This window comes from Danio aesculapii, chromosome 18, assembly GCF_903798145.1.
Source record: "Danio aesculapii chromosome 18, fDanAes4.1, whole genome shotgun sequence".
NCBI classification, from domain to species: Eukaryota; Metazoa; Chordata; class Actinopteri; order Cypriniformes; family Danionidae; genus Danio; species Danio aesculapii.
The window spans coordinates 12,883,813-12,902,403 of NC_079452.1; the positions used below are offsets into that span (position 1 = coordinate 12,883,813).

At 35.8% G+C, this 18,591-nt stretch overlaps 1 protein-coding gene across 1 annotated transcript in view; it reads right to left on the minus strand.

Annotated features, from left to right (window-relative positions):
- Nucleotides 1–18,591, minus strand: part of LOC130245273 (rho GTPase-activating protein 42) — a 377,423-nt gene that overhangs the window by 105,064 nt on the left and 253,768 nt on the right. The window contains exon 5 of the mRNA XM_056477913.1: nt 12,567–12,638. Coding sequence (XP_056333888.1) covers nt 12,567–12,638 — 72 coding nt within the window. The remainder of the gene's footprint in view (nt 1–12,566; nt 12,639–18,591) is intronic.

The window sequence follows — 18,591 nt, forward strand, 5'->3', positions numbered from 1 at the left end:
AGGCTAATGGATGTCTGTGCATGCAAGAAGTTTCCCTACCCACGGGAGTGAAATCGAAAGTAAACAATGAGGAGGCTCATCTCTCATTCTTGCACTGTTGATGCTCTGTTTAACTGTTTTCTCTCTAGTGAAGGGTTCAGTTTTTACACTTACAAAGTCTGCCATTTAAATAGCAAATGCGCTATGGCGCGACGCAACTGACTCTTAAAGGGAATGGGAGATGAGACTCCGATTGTTTTATTCTCAAAACACACTTATAACTCATTAAGAGAATAAGCTCAACCCTTTTAGACCATGCGCCACGACGCAAAGCGGATTTTTCCGTCCTTATATTAGCAAAAGTGGATTCTGACACGCCATTAATGCGTTTGCGCCCTGCGCTTTGCACTTTGTGCATGGATCGTCAAAATAGAGCCCAGAATGTTAGAATCTGTCTCAAATTGAGTTTGTTTCAGAACCCTTTGAAGTTTGAATCAATCCCAACTCATGTAACAATAAAGGTTGTTTATTGGCATTGATAGTTCCATGAGTTAGAAATAATCGTCTATGGGATTTTTTCATTCTACGACATCTTTTCATTCAAATTTTTAGTTAGTCTAGTCCAAATATCTAACAAATCTTAAATCAATACACATTTTCTAGACAAGCAAACAATACTGTCTTGTTTTAAGAATAAAATATGCCAAAATTAAGTAAGTTTTTAAAACCTTAAAACAAGCAAATAAGGTAAGCAAGATAATAATTTTTTTCCATTTCCCATAATAGTATTGTGTTAGGGAAAATCTCTCTTGATTTTGTTACATCAATTCTGAAAAGAAGACAATGATCTAGATTTTAACAATCTAGATGAAAAGTCTAAAGCACATGTCACTTCTCCAAAACCCGACAGGAGGACAAATCTAAACTTGTTTTTATTAAAACAGATATAAATTTGCATATAATAAATAATATAATACTGCTAATAATAATAACAAATGCAAATTGTTAGAAATAAACTGAACCCCCCCCCCCTCCAATTTTTAGATAAAAAATTATAATTTTTGTAAGATATTAATCCTTTATTTTTTTTTCATATGTATAGACATTTGTGTAGTGCTGTACATCATGTGTGTATTAAGCAATGTGTAAGTGTTTGAACCTGCATAGGTGCACAACTAACCGCTCTGCGCTGGACTTTCTACCAGCTTTTAGTTGGTCAATGGTGCAGTCTGTTTCGGTTCCTCAAAATAGCAATGCGCCAACAATGCACCTTAACACACCTAATTTTCAGACCAGAACACCCAAAACGGCGCTATTAGATTTGACTATTTAAACAACGTGGCGCAAAACATGAAAATTAGGGTTTCACTGGTCTGAAAATAGCAACAAATCGTACCAAACACATCATACACATCATACACTTGCGACTCGCGTCTTGCTCCTTATTGCGCCAGGTGTATGATAGGGCCCAAAATGTCTAGAAATGTCTAGAAAATGCTTCTTGATTGAACAATTTTTGAAGATATTTGGACTATAAACAAGACAAAAAAATCTAAGTAAGAAAAACTTTTTTTTTGGTTAAATATAGTGTAAAATGATTCTTTCGATTTCTTCATTTTAAATCTACATTTTCCTAGAAAACATGCACGCACGCACACACACACGCACGCACGCACGCACGCACACGCACACGCACACGCACGCACACAAACACCCACACACACACACAAACACAAACTATGGATGGTGTAATATTTTGTAAACTCTTCACTAAATGTTCTTTGTGGAAACCAAAATGGTTCTTCTATGGCATCACTACGCCTGCCTCTATTTTGGAAAAAGAAACTTTTTTTAGAAGTCTAACTGGTTTAATAATTGAAATTGATCCCCTGCTTAACGACATAACACAAAAAAGGGTTGTTCTTTCCTTTGTTATTTCTTGTTACGACCATCTGTAGAATTTATAGTATTTTTGTTTACCACACAATAACATTAGCTAGGATTAACACACACTAGTACACACTCAACAGTTATTATTTAAAACTAACAAACTAATTGTTTAAAATGAGCTGAATTAACACGATTCTTGATTTTTTTTTTTTTGGGGGGGGGGTGTAAATGTTTTCTGTTCAATCCACTTCAATTTGTAAAAACAATTAGGTTAACTTAATCAGTTTGTGTTGGGACAACATGAAGGAATTGTGTGGAACCCTGCATTTTTTACAGTGCAGACTGACACAAACTAGCCATTGTAAGAATGTTTAGTATTTTGTATAAAGGACAAAAGATGAGCTGTTTTGTGGAATACTCATGGTTTCAAAAGCCAAACTGCTTAGTTAATTTTTTATTACCAATAAACAATGCAAATTTATTTTCAAGGCCAAGGTAAAAGATGTGATTGCTGCAGTTTTTAGTTTAATGAACTAGATAATACTCTACTGGAAATAAATCTATCGGCATATGCTAAGTTTGTGGTCCAATTTGAAGGTGTAGCTTTATTTATTGCCGTTTTGGGGGCTGATATGCTGATTTAATGAGTGGTTGGGGGGAACTTTATGAGACGTGGCTTGCAGAGAATTACACACGCCAGTCTAACTGCCATTAGTTGAGATCATTAGCTTTTGTGCTGGGGTAGATTCGTGCCAGTGACATTTTCAGAGGCAAAAGGCAAACTCCAAAATAATAAAAAATGAAACAAAATTAATCTCTGAGACAAATGTGAAGTCAGTTGCTTGTTATAAAGTGCCCTTATTTTGCTATTTTCAAAGTTTCAAATTTTGTTTTGGAAGTCTTCTACAATAGATTTGCAATGGCAAAAAGCATGCCAATGTTCTCATAATGCACAGTTTAATGTAATGTACCTTACATAGTGTCTGAAATGGTTTGATCAAAAATCTGGTCTCTCGAAATCCTACCTAAATCAGTCTATTATGATTTATCTAGAGTATATAATTTACAGTATATATGTCAGAAGGAAAATGCCCAATCCCATATTTTACCCCTGAAGTTTTCTATTGTATTATTGTATTGTATTGTATTGTATTTATTTCCCAGTGATGAGTTGCAGCTGGAAGGGCATCTGCTGTGTAAAACATATGCTGGATAAGTGGGACGTTCATTCCACTGTAGCGACCCCTGATTAATAAAGGGACTAAGCCAGAATTTTTTTTTACGAATGAATAAATGTATTTATTTATTTATTTTTCAATTTTATTTATTTATAAATAATATTATTAAAAATAAAATAGTGTTTTTTTAATATGTATTTCAAACAGAACAAAAAAAAAGAAACAAAATAAAAGTAGTTTGTGAATTAAAGCTGACAATTTAAACACAACCTTGAAGTATTCACAAGTCCTGATTTTTTTGTTTTATTTTTGAATTATTTATCTATTTATTACAAAATATTATTATTATTACTAAAATTATATATATATATATATATATATATATATATATATATATATATATATATATATATATATATATATATATATATATTTTTTTTTTTTTTTTTTTTTTTTATTAGTACTCAAAACAAAAAATTAAGGAAAGTAAAAGTGGTTTGTAAATTAAAGCTGACAATCTAAACACAATCTTGAAGCATTCATAAGCCCTGAAATGTTTTATTTTATTATTTTTTTTTATTTATATTCATTTTAAAATTATTTTAAAAAATTTGTTTATTCATTTATTTATAAAATATAAAATAATAATATTAAAATATTAAAAATAAAATATTTTTATCAGTATTTCAAACAAAACAAAAAGAAAGAAAATTCAAGTAAATTAAAGCTAAAAAAGGATATTCCTACCACTGCTATGCTGATGATACCCAGCTATACCTCTCTTTTCACCCTGATGATCCCTCGGTTCCAGCTCGCATCTCAGCCTGCCTGTCAGACATTTCACACTGGATGAAAGATCATCATCTCCAGCTTAACCTCACGAAAACGGAAATGCTTGAAGTTTCTGCCAACCCGACTCTTCACCATAACTTTTCAATCCAGATGGACGGAGCAACCATCACTGCATCCAAAATGGTAAAAAGCCTTGGAGTAACAATTGATGACCAACTAAACTTCTCTGACCACATTTCTAGAACTGCTCGATCTTGCAGATTCACACTCTACAACATCAGAAAGGTCCGACCCTTCCTATCTGAACATACAGCTCAACTCATTGTTCAAGCTCTTGTTCTCTCCAAACTGGACTATTGCAACTCTCTGCTAGCCGGGCTACCAGCTAGTTCTATCAAACCTCTTCAGCTGCTTCAGAACGCAGCAGCACGAGTGGTCTTTGATGAACCCAAAAGAGCACATGTCACTTCGCTACTCACCCGTTTGCACTGGCTGCCAGTTGCTGCCCGCATCAAATTCAAAGCTCTGATGTTTGCTTACAAAGTGACCTCTAGCTTGGCTCCTTCATATCTGCTCTCACTTCTGCAGATATATGTGCCCTCCAGAAACTTGCGTTCTGTGAATGAACGTCGCCTCGTTGTTCCATCCCAAAGAGGGAAGAAATCACTTTCCCGAACTCTCACATTCAATCTGCCCAGTTGGTGGAATGAACTCCCTAACTACATCAGAACAGCAGAGTCACTTGCTGTCTTCAAGAAACGACTAAAAACGCAACTGTTTAGTCTCCACTTTCCTTCCTAATCTGCAACTGCCTCTCTGGCTATACCACTAACTGTGCCCTCTCTCTCTCTCTCTCATAAAAAAAAAAAAAAAAAAAAAAATTTTTTTACTAATGCTTTGCTTCTTAGACTTTACACACCTGAAACTTGTCTATAGCACTTGTTCACTGCTGCTCTTATAGTTGTGTGAATTGCTTCCTTGTCCTCATTTGTAAGTCGCTTTGGATAAAAGCGTCTGCTAAAAAAAAAAAAAAAAAAAAGCTGACGATCTAAACACAATCATGAAGGATTTCATTAAATTAAATTAAATCCTTCATGATTGTGTTTAGATCGTCAGCTTTAATTTACTTTAATTTTCTTTCTTTTTTTTGTTTTTTTGTCTTTTTTAATTTAATTAAATTTAATTTATTAATAATTTTTTTTATTATTATATGAAATTGCTTTTTTATTTTATTTTTATATAATTATTATTAATTGTTTAAAAATGATTGCTTAATCAAATATAAAATAATATTATTAATATATTATTAAAAATAAACTAATATTTTCATAAGTATTCAAAACAGAACAAAAAAATTAGGAAAATAAAAGTAATAATATTATTAAAATATTTAAAAAAAATATATTTTTATCAGTATTTCAAACACAATCTTAAAGTATTCAAAAGCCCTGATTTTGTTCTGTTTCATTTTATTTTATTTTGTTTTTGAGTTATTTTTCTATTTGATTTATTTAAAATAAAATATTATTATTATTAAAATAAAATATTATTTATATCAGTATTCTAAACAGAACAAAAAAAGAAAGAAAATAAAAAGTAGCTTAAAATTAAAGCTGACAATCCAAACACAATCTTGAAATAATAAATTCACAAGCCCTGAAGTATTATTTTTTTTAGTTCTATATATTTATTATTAGTTGTTTAAAAAAGGGTTTCAAATAGTTGACATTCACAAATATTAATAATAATAAAAAACAAGTGATTTTATTTTATATATTTAAATTTTAATATTATTCCATATGTTTTGTGTACCATGCCACCCTTTTTTTACACTCACAAACTTCAATATGAAAGCAAAAAATCTAAAATTGCATAATAAAGGCACTTTAAAAGAACACAAAAATAGAGATGCATTTATTATAACAGCACAAAAGAGCGTGAACAACTTTGAAATGTTCCTCCAGTAGTGTTGCTTTAAAGTTGCACAGCTTGTTCTGATTGTGAGCTCTGATGACCCATACATAAGTGCTGTCCTGCAGTAAAAGCCTCGTGCCTTGTGAGGTACAGGGCAAAGGCTGCTTGGCCAGCGGGGAAAAGAAATTGTTGGGGCTTTTGGGCTTTTCATGGGCTCCTGACCTCACTCTGTTAAACAGCTGGAGCTGCAGCAAGCCTGTAATTCCCTAATAAGGACGTCCACACTTCCTCTGAACACTAAATTTGGACCGATCACCCACATTCCCATAATCCTTTAAGGCTCATGACTCCACAGACAAGTGTTCAACCCATTCTCCCTATTTAAAGCATGTTTATAGGAGAGGAGAGAAGGATAAGCTATTAAAGGCAAGTGGTTAAAAAAGAGACAAAGGGTGAAAGAATGACTTTAATAAGTGGATTTTCTGTGGAGAGAGAGAGTGAGGTGAATGTAATAAACATCACATCTTCTGTTTAGCTGAATAAATTGTAGATTGAGATGTATGTACAGTGCTCAACATAATTAAGGACACCCCTATATATTTATATATATATATATTTATATATATATATATATATATATATATATATATATATATATATATATATTTATATATATATATATATATATATATATATATATATATATATTTATATATATATATATATTTATATATTTATATATATATATATATATATTTATATATTTATATATATATATATATATATATATATATATATATATATATATATATATATATATATATATATATATATGTGATTTTTCAAACTAATTTCGAGAGGAGCACGTGATATGATTGACTGCAGCTGGCCACTCATCTACATTCACTAGTTAGCCAATCAGATTTACCCCAACTCACTATAAGTAGCCTAGCTAGAACTACTCTCTTATCTTCGTTTTCCGAAGAAACCCCTCATCCACCCCTTCTCCTCCTTTCTTCTTTTGCCACAGGGAGCTCTCGAGAACCACCTGATCTCGTACTCCCCTCATATGCTCTATGGACCAGGCGGGAGCCCTGGGCTCACCTATCTCCGAGCTCAGGGTTCTCTCCTGGGACAGCATGCCAAACCTTCTAACAGTTGTCAAACAATATCTAAGTGTAAACTCTTGAAATATATATATATTCTATATTGGATGCTTTACAATAATATATTGGAGCATATAAATTAGATTAGGCAAAGTACCAAAATTTGTACCAAAGCCAAAACTGGAACTAATCTATCAAAAAAACTTAAGTTCAAAGTCTGGAAATGAATACACTCAAATTAATATGTTGGGGGGAACATGAAACAGCATCCCATTCATCACAAATACTGCAGAAGACCTATTGGAACCCACATGGACTCAAGATTCTCATAGAAATCAGTCAAATTTGGTGAAAGAAAAATCATGGTTTGGAGTTACATTCAGTATGGGAGCATGCGAGAGATCTGCAGAGTGGATGGCAACATTGACAGTCTGAGGTATCAAGGTATTTGTGCTGCCCATTACATTACAAACCACAGGAGAGGGCGAATTCTTTAGCAGGATAGCGCTCCACATACTTCAGCCTCCACATCAAAGTTCCTGAAAGCAGAAGAAGGTCAAGGTGCTCCAGGACTGGCCAGCCCAGTCACCAGACATGAACATTATTGAGCATGTCTGGGGTAAGATGAAGGCGGAGGCATTGAAGATGAATCCAAAAAATCTTGATGAACTCTGGGAGTCCTGAAAGAACGCTTACTTTGGCATTTCAGATGACTTTATTAATAAGTTATTTGAGTCACTGCAGAGATGTGTGGATGCAGTCCTCCAAGCTCATGGGAGTCACACACAATATTAATTCTTTTTCCACTGCACCATGACTTTATATTCTATACTGTACATTATTTCTGTTAAGTGACAAGACTTTTGTCTAAGCAAAGTCAGACCTTACTGTCCTATTTTATAATCATATTTTATTTAGGTAAAAATGAGCGTAATCCAGAGGCCTTTGCCTTTCATATAACCCACTTCTGATACCAAATGAGCAACTAGAAGTCAAGTTATTATTTGTTGTTCCTAAAACTTGGATATGCAACAAGACCGGATATCAGGTCAGGTAGTGTATATACTGTATCATGCATTGCAGTCTATATACGTGATATGTTATTTATGTGTCAGTGACCACTTTGCTGTTCTTTTTGTTTTTTCATTTTTGAAAAAAATATTCACACTGTTCTTTTACCAAGCACAAATAATATTATAGAATCTTCTAGCCAAGTCAAGTCATTTATTTACAAAGTAAGTTTAAATGGGCCAGAGGTTGAGCCAAACTGCTGTACAGCAGGAACATTTAAGAAAAAGGAGACAGGAAAAACAAAAACAACAAATAAAGCTAAGAAGAAAAGCAAATGAATTAAGAAATAAATTATTTAAAAGCACAAAACATAAAACAAAATATAACAAACAACAACAGAATTAAAAGATGGTAAAAAGTTCAAAAGCAAAGCAAAACTAAGATATACTGTATAAATAAATCCACAAACAGCAAAAAACACAAGAAAAAACAAATAAAATCAAAATAAAAGTACAAAAGTAAACATGAACAAAAATAATAATAAACATAAACAGACAAAGTACAACAGCAAAAGATTAGCAAAGCCAAAAAAATACATAAGCAAAACAAAAAGCAGAACTTTTGCTTAAAACCATGTCCATCCCTTTTTGACCAAAGTGTACTCATCTTCTGATGGCTACATGCAGCAGGATAACGCACCATGTAATAAAACGCAAATCATCTCAGACTGGTTTCTTGAACATGACAATGAGTTCACTGTACTCAAATGGCCTCCACAATCACCAGATCTCAACCCAATGGAGCACCATTCGGATGTGGTGGAATGGGAGATTCACATCATGGATGTGCAGCCGACAAACTGTGTGATGTGCAGCAACTGCGTGATGCTATCATGTCAATATGGACCAAAATCCCTGAGGAACATTTCCAGTAGCTTGTTGAATCTATGCCACCAAGGATTAAGGCAGTGCATTAGGCAAAAGGGGTTCCAACCCAGTACTAGTAAGGTGTACCCAATAAAGTGGCCGGTGAGTGTATTTGGAGGATAGTGTGTGTGTGTGTGTGTGTGCCTGAGGATGTGCGATATTTAGTATGTAAGAGAAAATCTAAATGAGCACCTCAGCTCTCAGAACATAGTAAACATAGTAAGTGTATTTGGGCACACACACACACTATAATCTGCAGTTTTACTCCATAGAACTCCATGTAAAAAGCCATAAACTGTTTTCCACAGGCATCTCTAAAGAGGTAATACTGCCAACTTATAATCAACAGTAAAAAGTACACAATTTTACCTCTTCCCAACAGGGAAATCAACAATCAAGAATGCATGATTATATGGTGGCATGGCTTTGCAATCAAGAAATGTCATTATAATGGAAGTCAATGGGGCAAAAACAGCCCCCAACATAGCGAAAGGGTAGTAAATTTGAACAATAAGGGTTAAAACGAGCTCAAAAAACAAAATTATTGAGTTTTTTGGGACAACTAGTTTTATGTTCAATCCACTTAAATTTGTAATAACTAATAAGTTAACTTAATTCATGTTGTCCAAACAGAAATCAGTTGTGTGGAACCTGACATTTTTTACAATGCACCTAAACAATAGCAATGCGCGCTAGCAAAATAAACATTGTAAATATTGATTTCACAAGCACTTTAAATAACACAATATCAGATTTGGCCTGAATTTAGTTCAAACTAAGGTTGTCCACAGCCTAAACAAACACACACACATATTTGGCTGCATTGCTGTAAGGCAGAAACTCATTATACATTAAAATAAGCAACATCAAAATGTCCAGCAGTTTGAGCCACTCGGGGGCTGAAAGATCACACACACATATTCAATCACACGTATGTACAACTACACTCACTCACGGATGAATATACACCTACAGACTCAAACACACATGCTGAGTGTCTTAAGGCGAGTGTTAGGTTCAGTCGTCTGTACATAACCCAGGCCCTCTGATTTATATTCCTACCTCAAAGCCACTTTTGATTTATTTTGCATGAAAAGGATTTTGCGCTTTGTTGAAGGTTCACTTGCAGGACCAGAGGAGCAGTGTTTTCTTGTTGTTTTTTTAAACGCATGAATGGACACGACGTAAGCAGAGACTGATTCTCATCCAGATCAAGCGGTGTTGCAGAGCTCCCTCCTTTATGATTTTTCAGCACAATTGGTTGTACAGAATAACAGGGCATTTGAAGGGGAAACACTACTTTTAATCTCAGCACTAGATGTTCTTTTCTTTTATTTAAAACTAAATGTGCAAAATGTTATGCTTGTCTATAAAAAAAAGCATTTTTACATTTTAATATAAGGCTTTTTTTGTGCATGTTCTTGTATCTACATTATTCACTGCAAATCTTCACATATGCTGTGTAATGATGCTCTTTTTGCCATGTTTGATGTCGGGGAGATTATTTTAAAAGCATCATACTTTGAATAGTTAGTGGTGCAACCGGCCACTTTATTAGGCACACCTTACTAGTACTGTAAGAACTGCCTTAATGCATCGTGGCATAGATTCAACAAGGTACTGCAAATATTCCTTAGACATTTTGGCCTATATTGACATGATAGCATCACGCAGTTGCTGCAGATTTGTCGGCTGCACATCCATGATGTGAATCTCCACCACGTCCCAAAGGTTCTCTATTGGATTGAGAACTGGTGACTGCATAGTCCATTTTGAGTACACTCATTGTCATGTTCAAGAACCAGTCTGAGATGATTCGTGCTTTATTACATGGCACATTATCCTGTTGGAAGTAGCCATCATAAAATGGGTACACTGTGGTCATGAAGGGATGGACATGTCAGCAAAAATACTCAGGTAGGCTGTGGCATTGACACGATGCTCAATTGGTACTAATGGGCCCAAATTGTGCCAAAAAAATATCCCCCACGCCATTTCAGCACCACCACTATCCTGAACCGTTTATAGCAACATGGATCTATGCTTTCATGTTGTTCACATCAAATTCTGACCCTACCATTCGAATGCCACAGCAGAAATCGAGACTCATCTTCTACTGTCCAATTTTGGTGAGCCAGTGCGAATTGTAGCCTTAGTTCCCTGTTCTTAGCTGACAGGAGTGGCACCTGATTTGGTCTTCTGCTGCTGTAGCCCATCCGCCTAAAGCTTTGATGTGTTGTGTATTGAGAGATGCTCTTCTGCATACCTCGGTTGTAACGAGTGGTTATTTGTTACTGTTGAGTCTAGCCATTCTCCTCTGGCATCAACATGGCATTTACGTCCACAGAACTGCCACTCACTGGATATTTTCTCTTTTCTGACCGTTCTCTGTAAACCCTAGAGAGGGTTGTGCATGAAAATCCCAGTAGATCAGCAGTTTCTGAAATACTCAGACCAGCCCATCTGGCACCAACAACCAAGCCAAGTCACTTAAATCACCTTTCTTCCCCATTTTGATGCTCGGTTTGAGCTTCAGCAGATTATCTTGACCCTATCTACATGCCTAAATGCATTGAGTTGCTGCCATGTGATTGGCTGATTAGAAATTTGCGTTAACAAACAGTTGGACAGGTGTACCTAATAAAGTGGCCGGTGAGTGTAGAAGGCAGAAGTTTTTTTTTTTTTGCACTGGAACTGATGATCAACAGTAAAGACAAAAGGTTTTACTTCTTCCCAACTGGAAAAACCACCATCAGTCAAGATTGCATGATTATTTGGTGTCATGGTTTTGCAATCAAAAAAAAAATGCATTATAATGGAAGTAAATGGGACAAAAACAGCCCCAACATAATGAAAGCGTAGTAAATTTGCCCTGTGTGTAATGAGTGTATTGTTGAATTATTGAAAATGTTCAAAATATTTTCCCAAAATACGTGTCAAAATTAAATTTGTCACCAAAAATCATTCCATTTGATGAAACACAGAGAAAGTTGTGGCCAAATTAAGACTCAAAAATCACCCAGAGTGAATGAAAACATCCCGAACAGCACACAAGGGTTAAATAATTAGTCTGAACAACAGGGTTTTTTGGTAATCTTCAATCAAGGTCTGATCTTTGCTTTGCATTTGGGATAACTGATGAGGTCAGGTTGACGCTTCAGCAACAATATTCATTACCACACCCCTCTTACCGTTAAATGAAAACAAAATGTTCAGTTTTGGATGATCTACCCAATAAATAAGGTATTTCAAATATCCTTGGAACACCACTGGCACTCTTCAGAACTTTTTAGTTAATGGTGTAAAGGAACTCTTGCCATGGCTAAACATTTATACAATATTACTATCTTTGGGTATCATCAAGTCATGCTAACAGCAAGAAACCTTATAAGGAACCATTTGAATCATAAATAAAGGATCTTGTAGCTAAAAAAGATTTATCCATGGTCTAAACCAGGCATGGGCAAACTCGATCCTCGAGAGCCGGTGTCCCTGCAGAGTTTTGCTCCAACACTAATCAAACACACCTGAACACCCTAATTAGTGTCTTCAAAATCACTAGAAAGCTACAAGTAGGTGTGTTTGATTAGGGTTGGTGCAAAACTATGCAGGGACACCGGCCCTCCAGGATCGAGTTTGCCCATCCCTGGTCTAAACACAAATGTGTTTCCAAATACACACACACACACACATATAAATCAGTTGCATGTTGGTTTCTAGTTCAAACGCCAAGGTATTTTTGGTTTTTAGAATGACACAGGATGACTTACTTTGGCTGCTCCGATCTGTTCTTTCCTGAATCTCTCCAACGGTGTGATTAGAACATCATCTGCGTTCTGTATCTGCAATAAAACACAGAGATATGGTATTTCACGAGAAGACACTTTTCATTAAATTATATTAACTTCAGTGAAATTTCCAGCTTCAATTAAAGTTGGAAGGTACGCGCAGCAGAAATGCCACAGGCTGAGAATTTTAACAAGCTTCATGTTACGAGCAAATTTGTGGTGTGAGTTTATATATTTCTGCAGCCGCCTCGCAAGAATGTTCACACCAACACTTCAGAGGAGCAGCACTGATTAGTGCGACAGGATTTCATTCATCAGTGTTCATTTAATAAGAACTCCAGAGAAGCTCGGTTCACCATTAAAATGAAGAAAATGACCAATAATACAGACACTGAGAATCTGAGGAGTAAAGAAATAAGAAAATGGCTTTTGGTTTTACAACCCCAAATCAGAAAAAGTTGGGACAGTATGGAAAACGCAAATAAAAGTAATTAAATTTAGTTTCACTTGTATTAAATTGCAGACAATACAACCAACATTATTTAATGTGTTTCTCATGATTTGTTTATTAAATAAACACATTTCAATTTTGGTTGAAATGTTGTCAACACATTTGAAATAAACACATTTCACAAAAAGTTACCAATTTATAATGTTTTATAATGTTTATTTTAAAATGTTGCCATTCCTTTTCACAACACTTAATAGTGTTTAGGGACTGAGGACACCAAGTGAAGAGTTTCAGGTGTAATTTTGTCCCATTTATTGTCACGGATTCTTTATTGGAGACAGGCTAGGACTGCAGACAGGTCAGTCAGAAAAGTTGATGGCACTTCTGGACACTGTTAATATAGGGCTTCCTTTTGGCACAGTATAGTTTTAACTGGCATTTTTGGATGCAACTACGTATTGTGGTACTTGACAAAGGTTTGCCAAAGTAGTCCTGAGCCCATGTGGTGATATTGCTTATAGATGTATGACAATTCTTGATTAAGTGCTACCTCAGGGATCGGAGATCACGATAGTTCAGCTTAGGCTTGTACCTGTTTTTTATGCTCTGAAATTCCTCCAGATTCCTTGAATCTTTTAATGATGCTATGCATTGTTGAAGGTGAAATATCCAAGTGTCTTCCTATCTTTCATTCATTAGTTTCTCATGTATTTGTTGGCAAACTGGCTATCCTCTGCCCATCTTTGCTCCTAAAGGACTAGACCTTTCTTGGATGCTGCTTTTGTACCAAATCATAATTACAATCACCTGTTGACATCACCTGTTTTAAATCACATCATTATTTAACCAATTTGCCTGATTACTAGCCCTAAATTGCTCCTGTCCCAACTTTTTTGAAATATGTTGCAAGAACCAAAATTGGAACATGTGTTTGTTTTGGAAAAAAACAAAATAAAATAAGGAGGAACACATTAAATACTGTTTGTTGTATTGCCTGCAATGAAATTGCTACTTTTTGTGTTTTCCATACCTTCCCAACCTTTTCTGATTTGGGGTTGTAAATGGGTCATGAAACACACAGATGTTGTCAGAGCTGAGAGAAATATGGTGATCAACAAATACAATACGAGTTTTATGACTGATCAGCACACACTTAAAACAAGATCGGCTTATTAAAAATTCATGCCTCAACCCTATATTTTTTTGCTAATTGTAAAATACGTTGCTCCGGGAACATTTTGTTGCACATTTCAGATGACAAAACCATTAGAGAGCACTGTGTACATTTTGGTGAATCTAAAATACGCTATTTAGTGTAAAGTTAGGATGCTCATAATGACCACTCTTATAATTTGCTTAAATCTTTATTCATGACACTTTTAGATTCAAGTGGTATTTGTAAGAAAATGGATACAAGCAAAGTACGGTAGAGGTCTGCGCAAGACTGATATTTTAGTTCCGCTGCCGCAATGTTTTATTCCACACCTGACTGCTTTCACTGTATATTCAGCCTTCGTTCACCCGCTGCCCGCTTAGAATAATTTTCTACCCAACCCAACTGTTCCCCTAAAATTTAGATCTGGTTTCCAAAATCTCACATCTACATTGGGAACGCTCCGGTTACTAAAAGAGCGGAAATGCTATGTGGAAACTTCCACTATGACGAATCCCCATAGTGGAAGCTTCCACATAGCATTGAAGTTCCCTCCCGAAGTGGAATGCTCCGGTTACTAAAAGTAACCCTCGTTCCCCGAGGGCGGGAACGGAAATGCTATGTGGAAACTTCCACTTTGGGGATTCCGTCATAGTGGAAGTTTCCACATAGCATTGAAGTTACCCTGCCGAAGAGGAACTGTATGTTGTGCAAGGATTGTAGGCTACATATTAGTTTTGTTTGCCCCTTTGTGATGAGACATGAGTTCCACCTTAAACCTGAGGTTCCAGAAAAAGGTAAAATGTTGAGGTATTATCACATCGTGCAAAGGGTAATTTTTTTCTATTTGTGTCTATGACACATGAAAAAGACTTCCATAGATCAGACTTGCCTGATGTAGGTTTCCTAACAGTAAACTGACCGTTTTCTAATGCAAGCTGAACACTCTGAGGATTGTTGTGCAGATGACGTGTTCACAGACTGTGCGAAAAAAAAACATGTGCAGAAAGCACTGGTCCATGCATTCAGCATGTGTAACAGTCATAAGCACTAGCTGTACTGGTGCTCAATAAGAATGAGGAAATCACAGATATGCTGTTCCGAAATAACGTCAGGACTCGGGACTGCTATATTGTTAGACCGCCCGCTCCCATTCAAACTACACTAACCGCTAGTTACCAACCGCTACTGCACTTTATTCGCACCGCAAGAAATCTGGGGTGCGTTTCTCAAACAACAATATAACTCGAGGCTGAACTATCACAGTACGATGCATCGTTTGGGAAAAGAACGATGTAGTGACAAGTGTTTCCCAAAACCCTAGTTTCTCTGTCGAAGATCCATCGTTTGAACTACATTAGTTATAACTTGAAAATGTCCATAATGATGCTCTTAACGGGGTGGAGTAACTACTTTAGTGGAAAAATCCATAATTTGTTGCGGAAATTATAGTTTTACATGCACACGCATTAAAAAAAAAAAAAATCACTATTAGTTTTGGTAAAACTCGTTTTCCATATTAATTAAAATATTTGTAAATGACACATATATGAACTATATATGTTTCCTTTTAAATATAATAAATATTATTAAGAATTTTTTATATAAAATCACTTTGCTAACACGTATTCTAATCTCATATATAAATCATACAAATCGTTAATAGTTGTAGGCCCTATTCATATTTTTTATTTTATTTAGTTTTTTTTTATTAAGTCTACTTTTACAATTTGACACATTCAAACCACTGCAGAAATGTTCCACCACAGGCCCATGTCATATTCAGAACAGATACATTTCTTAATAAATAAACTATTATAAATTAAAACCTGAAATGTTCTCAAAGTGCACTATGAAGGGAACACAATTGTCAATATGAAGATTGCTAAAACTGAACTGTAAAAATACTATGAAAACAAATTATACCATAAAGATGACTTTAATGTTTTTTTTAAATCATTTCAAGTTTAAATGTTAGAATGTTCTAAATGAATAGGGCATAGGGGGAATAACGGGAAAAAGAACAGGAACTATGTCTCTAACTACAGCTCTAGAGGTGTAGTTGCAAGTGTACAAGTTTGCAATGCAGATTGCGAATGTTCAATGGAACGATGGATTTCAGAAACGTTAAATCAACAAACTATGTTTGTAACAATGGAACTTGCGACCTTAGTTGGCTAACAATGTTTTTTGGAAACGCAGCCCTGTTCGGTTGTAGACCTATATGCAGACCTCTAGAGCAGTGGTTCCCAACAGGGGGGTCGCAACCCACAAGAGGGCCTTAGCGAGATTTGTGGGGGGTCGTGTCATATTTTAAAAAATTCTTAGCAGTGGACAATTAGGAGAATGATCATGTTGCCTTAGTTCATTTTATCCCCTAGCTCAGTGGCCCTCAACCACCAGTCCGTGGATCAAATGGTACCAGGCCGCACAAGAAATCATTAATTATTTCCGTTTTATTTATTATCTGAGACTGAACGATCTTTTATTTAAAAAAAATTATTTTATTTTGAAAAATGACAATATTCTTTCGCTTGCGTCCAATGACTATGTAAACGTTTCGGTCACTTGAGTGACCAAATTGAACCCACAAGCAGCAAAATGAGTAAGAAACAGGCGTCTTTAAAAAGTTTCTTTGCTAAGGGAAAAAAGGCCAAGTGAAGGACCCGCGAACTGCCAAGGAATAGATCCACAACCCACTTGTCAACAAATCAGGTGAATCCCCCATGGCTGTGCAAGAAGATCAACTAATGGAGATTGCAAACGACGGCGGCATATCGCGTATTTCTCGGGTTTGCACAAGTTGGTTGTTTCCAATGGAGTTGCGCGACTTGCGCACACAAGCAGCGTGACACGCTCGCACCAATGAACCCAGGGCCGCGACGCGAGTGCACCGTGAGTCACGGGTCAAGAATTGACAGATCAGCTTCAGCTTGTATGGAATATTCATATTTCGGTAAGACTAATTTTCTCAGACAAACACAGAACACCCAAACACTGCAGTGATTTGTACTTTTCTCCATGAATAAAACTTGTATCAGTAAGTGACAGCAATGTTTTGTCAGTTTGCCATCCTCTGAGAAAATGGTTGATGGTCGCACAGCAACCTACTAAACACCCTCCCCCCTTGTAAATACTGAAATTTTTGTTTATGAATTTTAAATAGGGCCAATTTAAAGACCAATGGCTTTCACTTTTCAGTTACAAATGGCCTACTGATGCTTTGCTTTTATATTTTACATTAGGCTACTATTCATTCATTCATTTTCTTTTCAGCTGAGTCCCTTTATTAATTTGGGGTCGCCACAGCGGAATGAACCGCCAACTTATTCAGCATATGTTTTTTGCAGTGAATGCCCTTCCAGCTGCATTCCATCTCTGGGAAACATTAGGCTATTATTTGTGCATAAGCATATGTAGATATGGTAATAAACATACCGTTTGTTTGTAAACAACATTTTTTGTCATCATTACTGCAAACATATATGAGCGATTATATCATTAAATGTGGAGGGGGGCTGTACAATATTTTCTGTAGAAAAAGTGGGGTCTCAGGCAAAAAAAGGTAGGGAACCACTGCTCTAGAGTACGCCTTTATGTAAAGCATCCAGCTCAGAATGGATCTCTTAAAGATTTTTTCGAAAGATTTAATGAAACTGTATATCTGAGCAATAAAGAAAAAAGAAAAGAAAAAGACTTATGATTTGAAACGGGCTATGAAACACACAGGTGTTGTTGGCGTGGAGAGAAATATGGCAATCACTGACCAGAATATGAGCTTCAAATCTGCAGCTCGGCACTGAAATAAGCCATCGGAAAAAAGGCAGATGGAAATGCATACTTTAAAATGGTTTTTAGATGTGTAAAGGGATTTTTATAGTATTGCCATAAAAGAAGCATTTCGAGTTGTGCAAAGAACTTTTCAGTGATCTGTTCTTGAAAGAATCGTTTATTCAATAGTGTTTAGCTATCTTAATTCATACACTGTGAATCTGAGCAACAATGAAACAAAAAAATGTCAGAGCTGAGAGAAATACGGCGATCAATGCCCACCAGGAAAGTTCTACAGACAGGCAGCTCAAATATTGCTCTATATGTGCGTTTGCTGTGTGAATAATAGCGTTCTCTCTAAAAGACCCTCACAGCAGGCTGACACACTCGGTCCAGCCTCGCGGAGACAACAGGAGACTTTGTCAGCTACAGCATCAGTCTGTGTGTTTGTTTGCGTGGATCATTCCAGACAATCTGCTTGGCTTTTCTGTGGGTGTTCACTCAGTCTGTGCAAGGATGTTGCTGGGTGGTTGATCTGGCTGTTGGCATGTTTTTAATGGCTGACAGGGCAATGCTAGGATGCTAGACAGTTGCTTGAGTATTTTGGGTTGTTACTGGGATGGTTGCTGGGA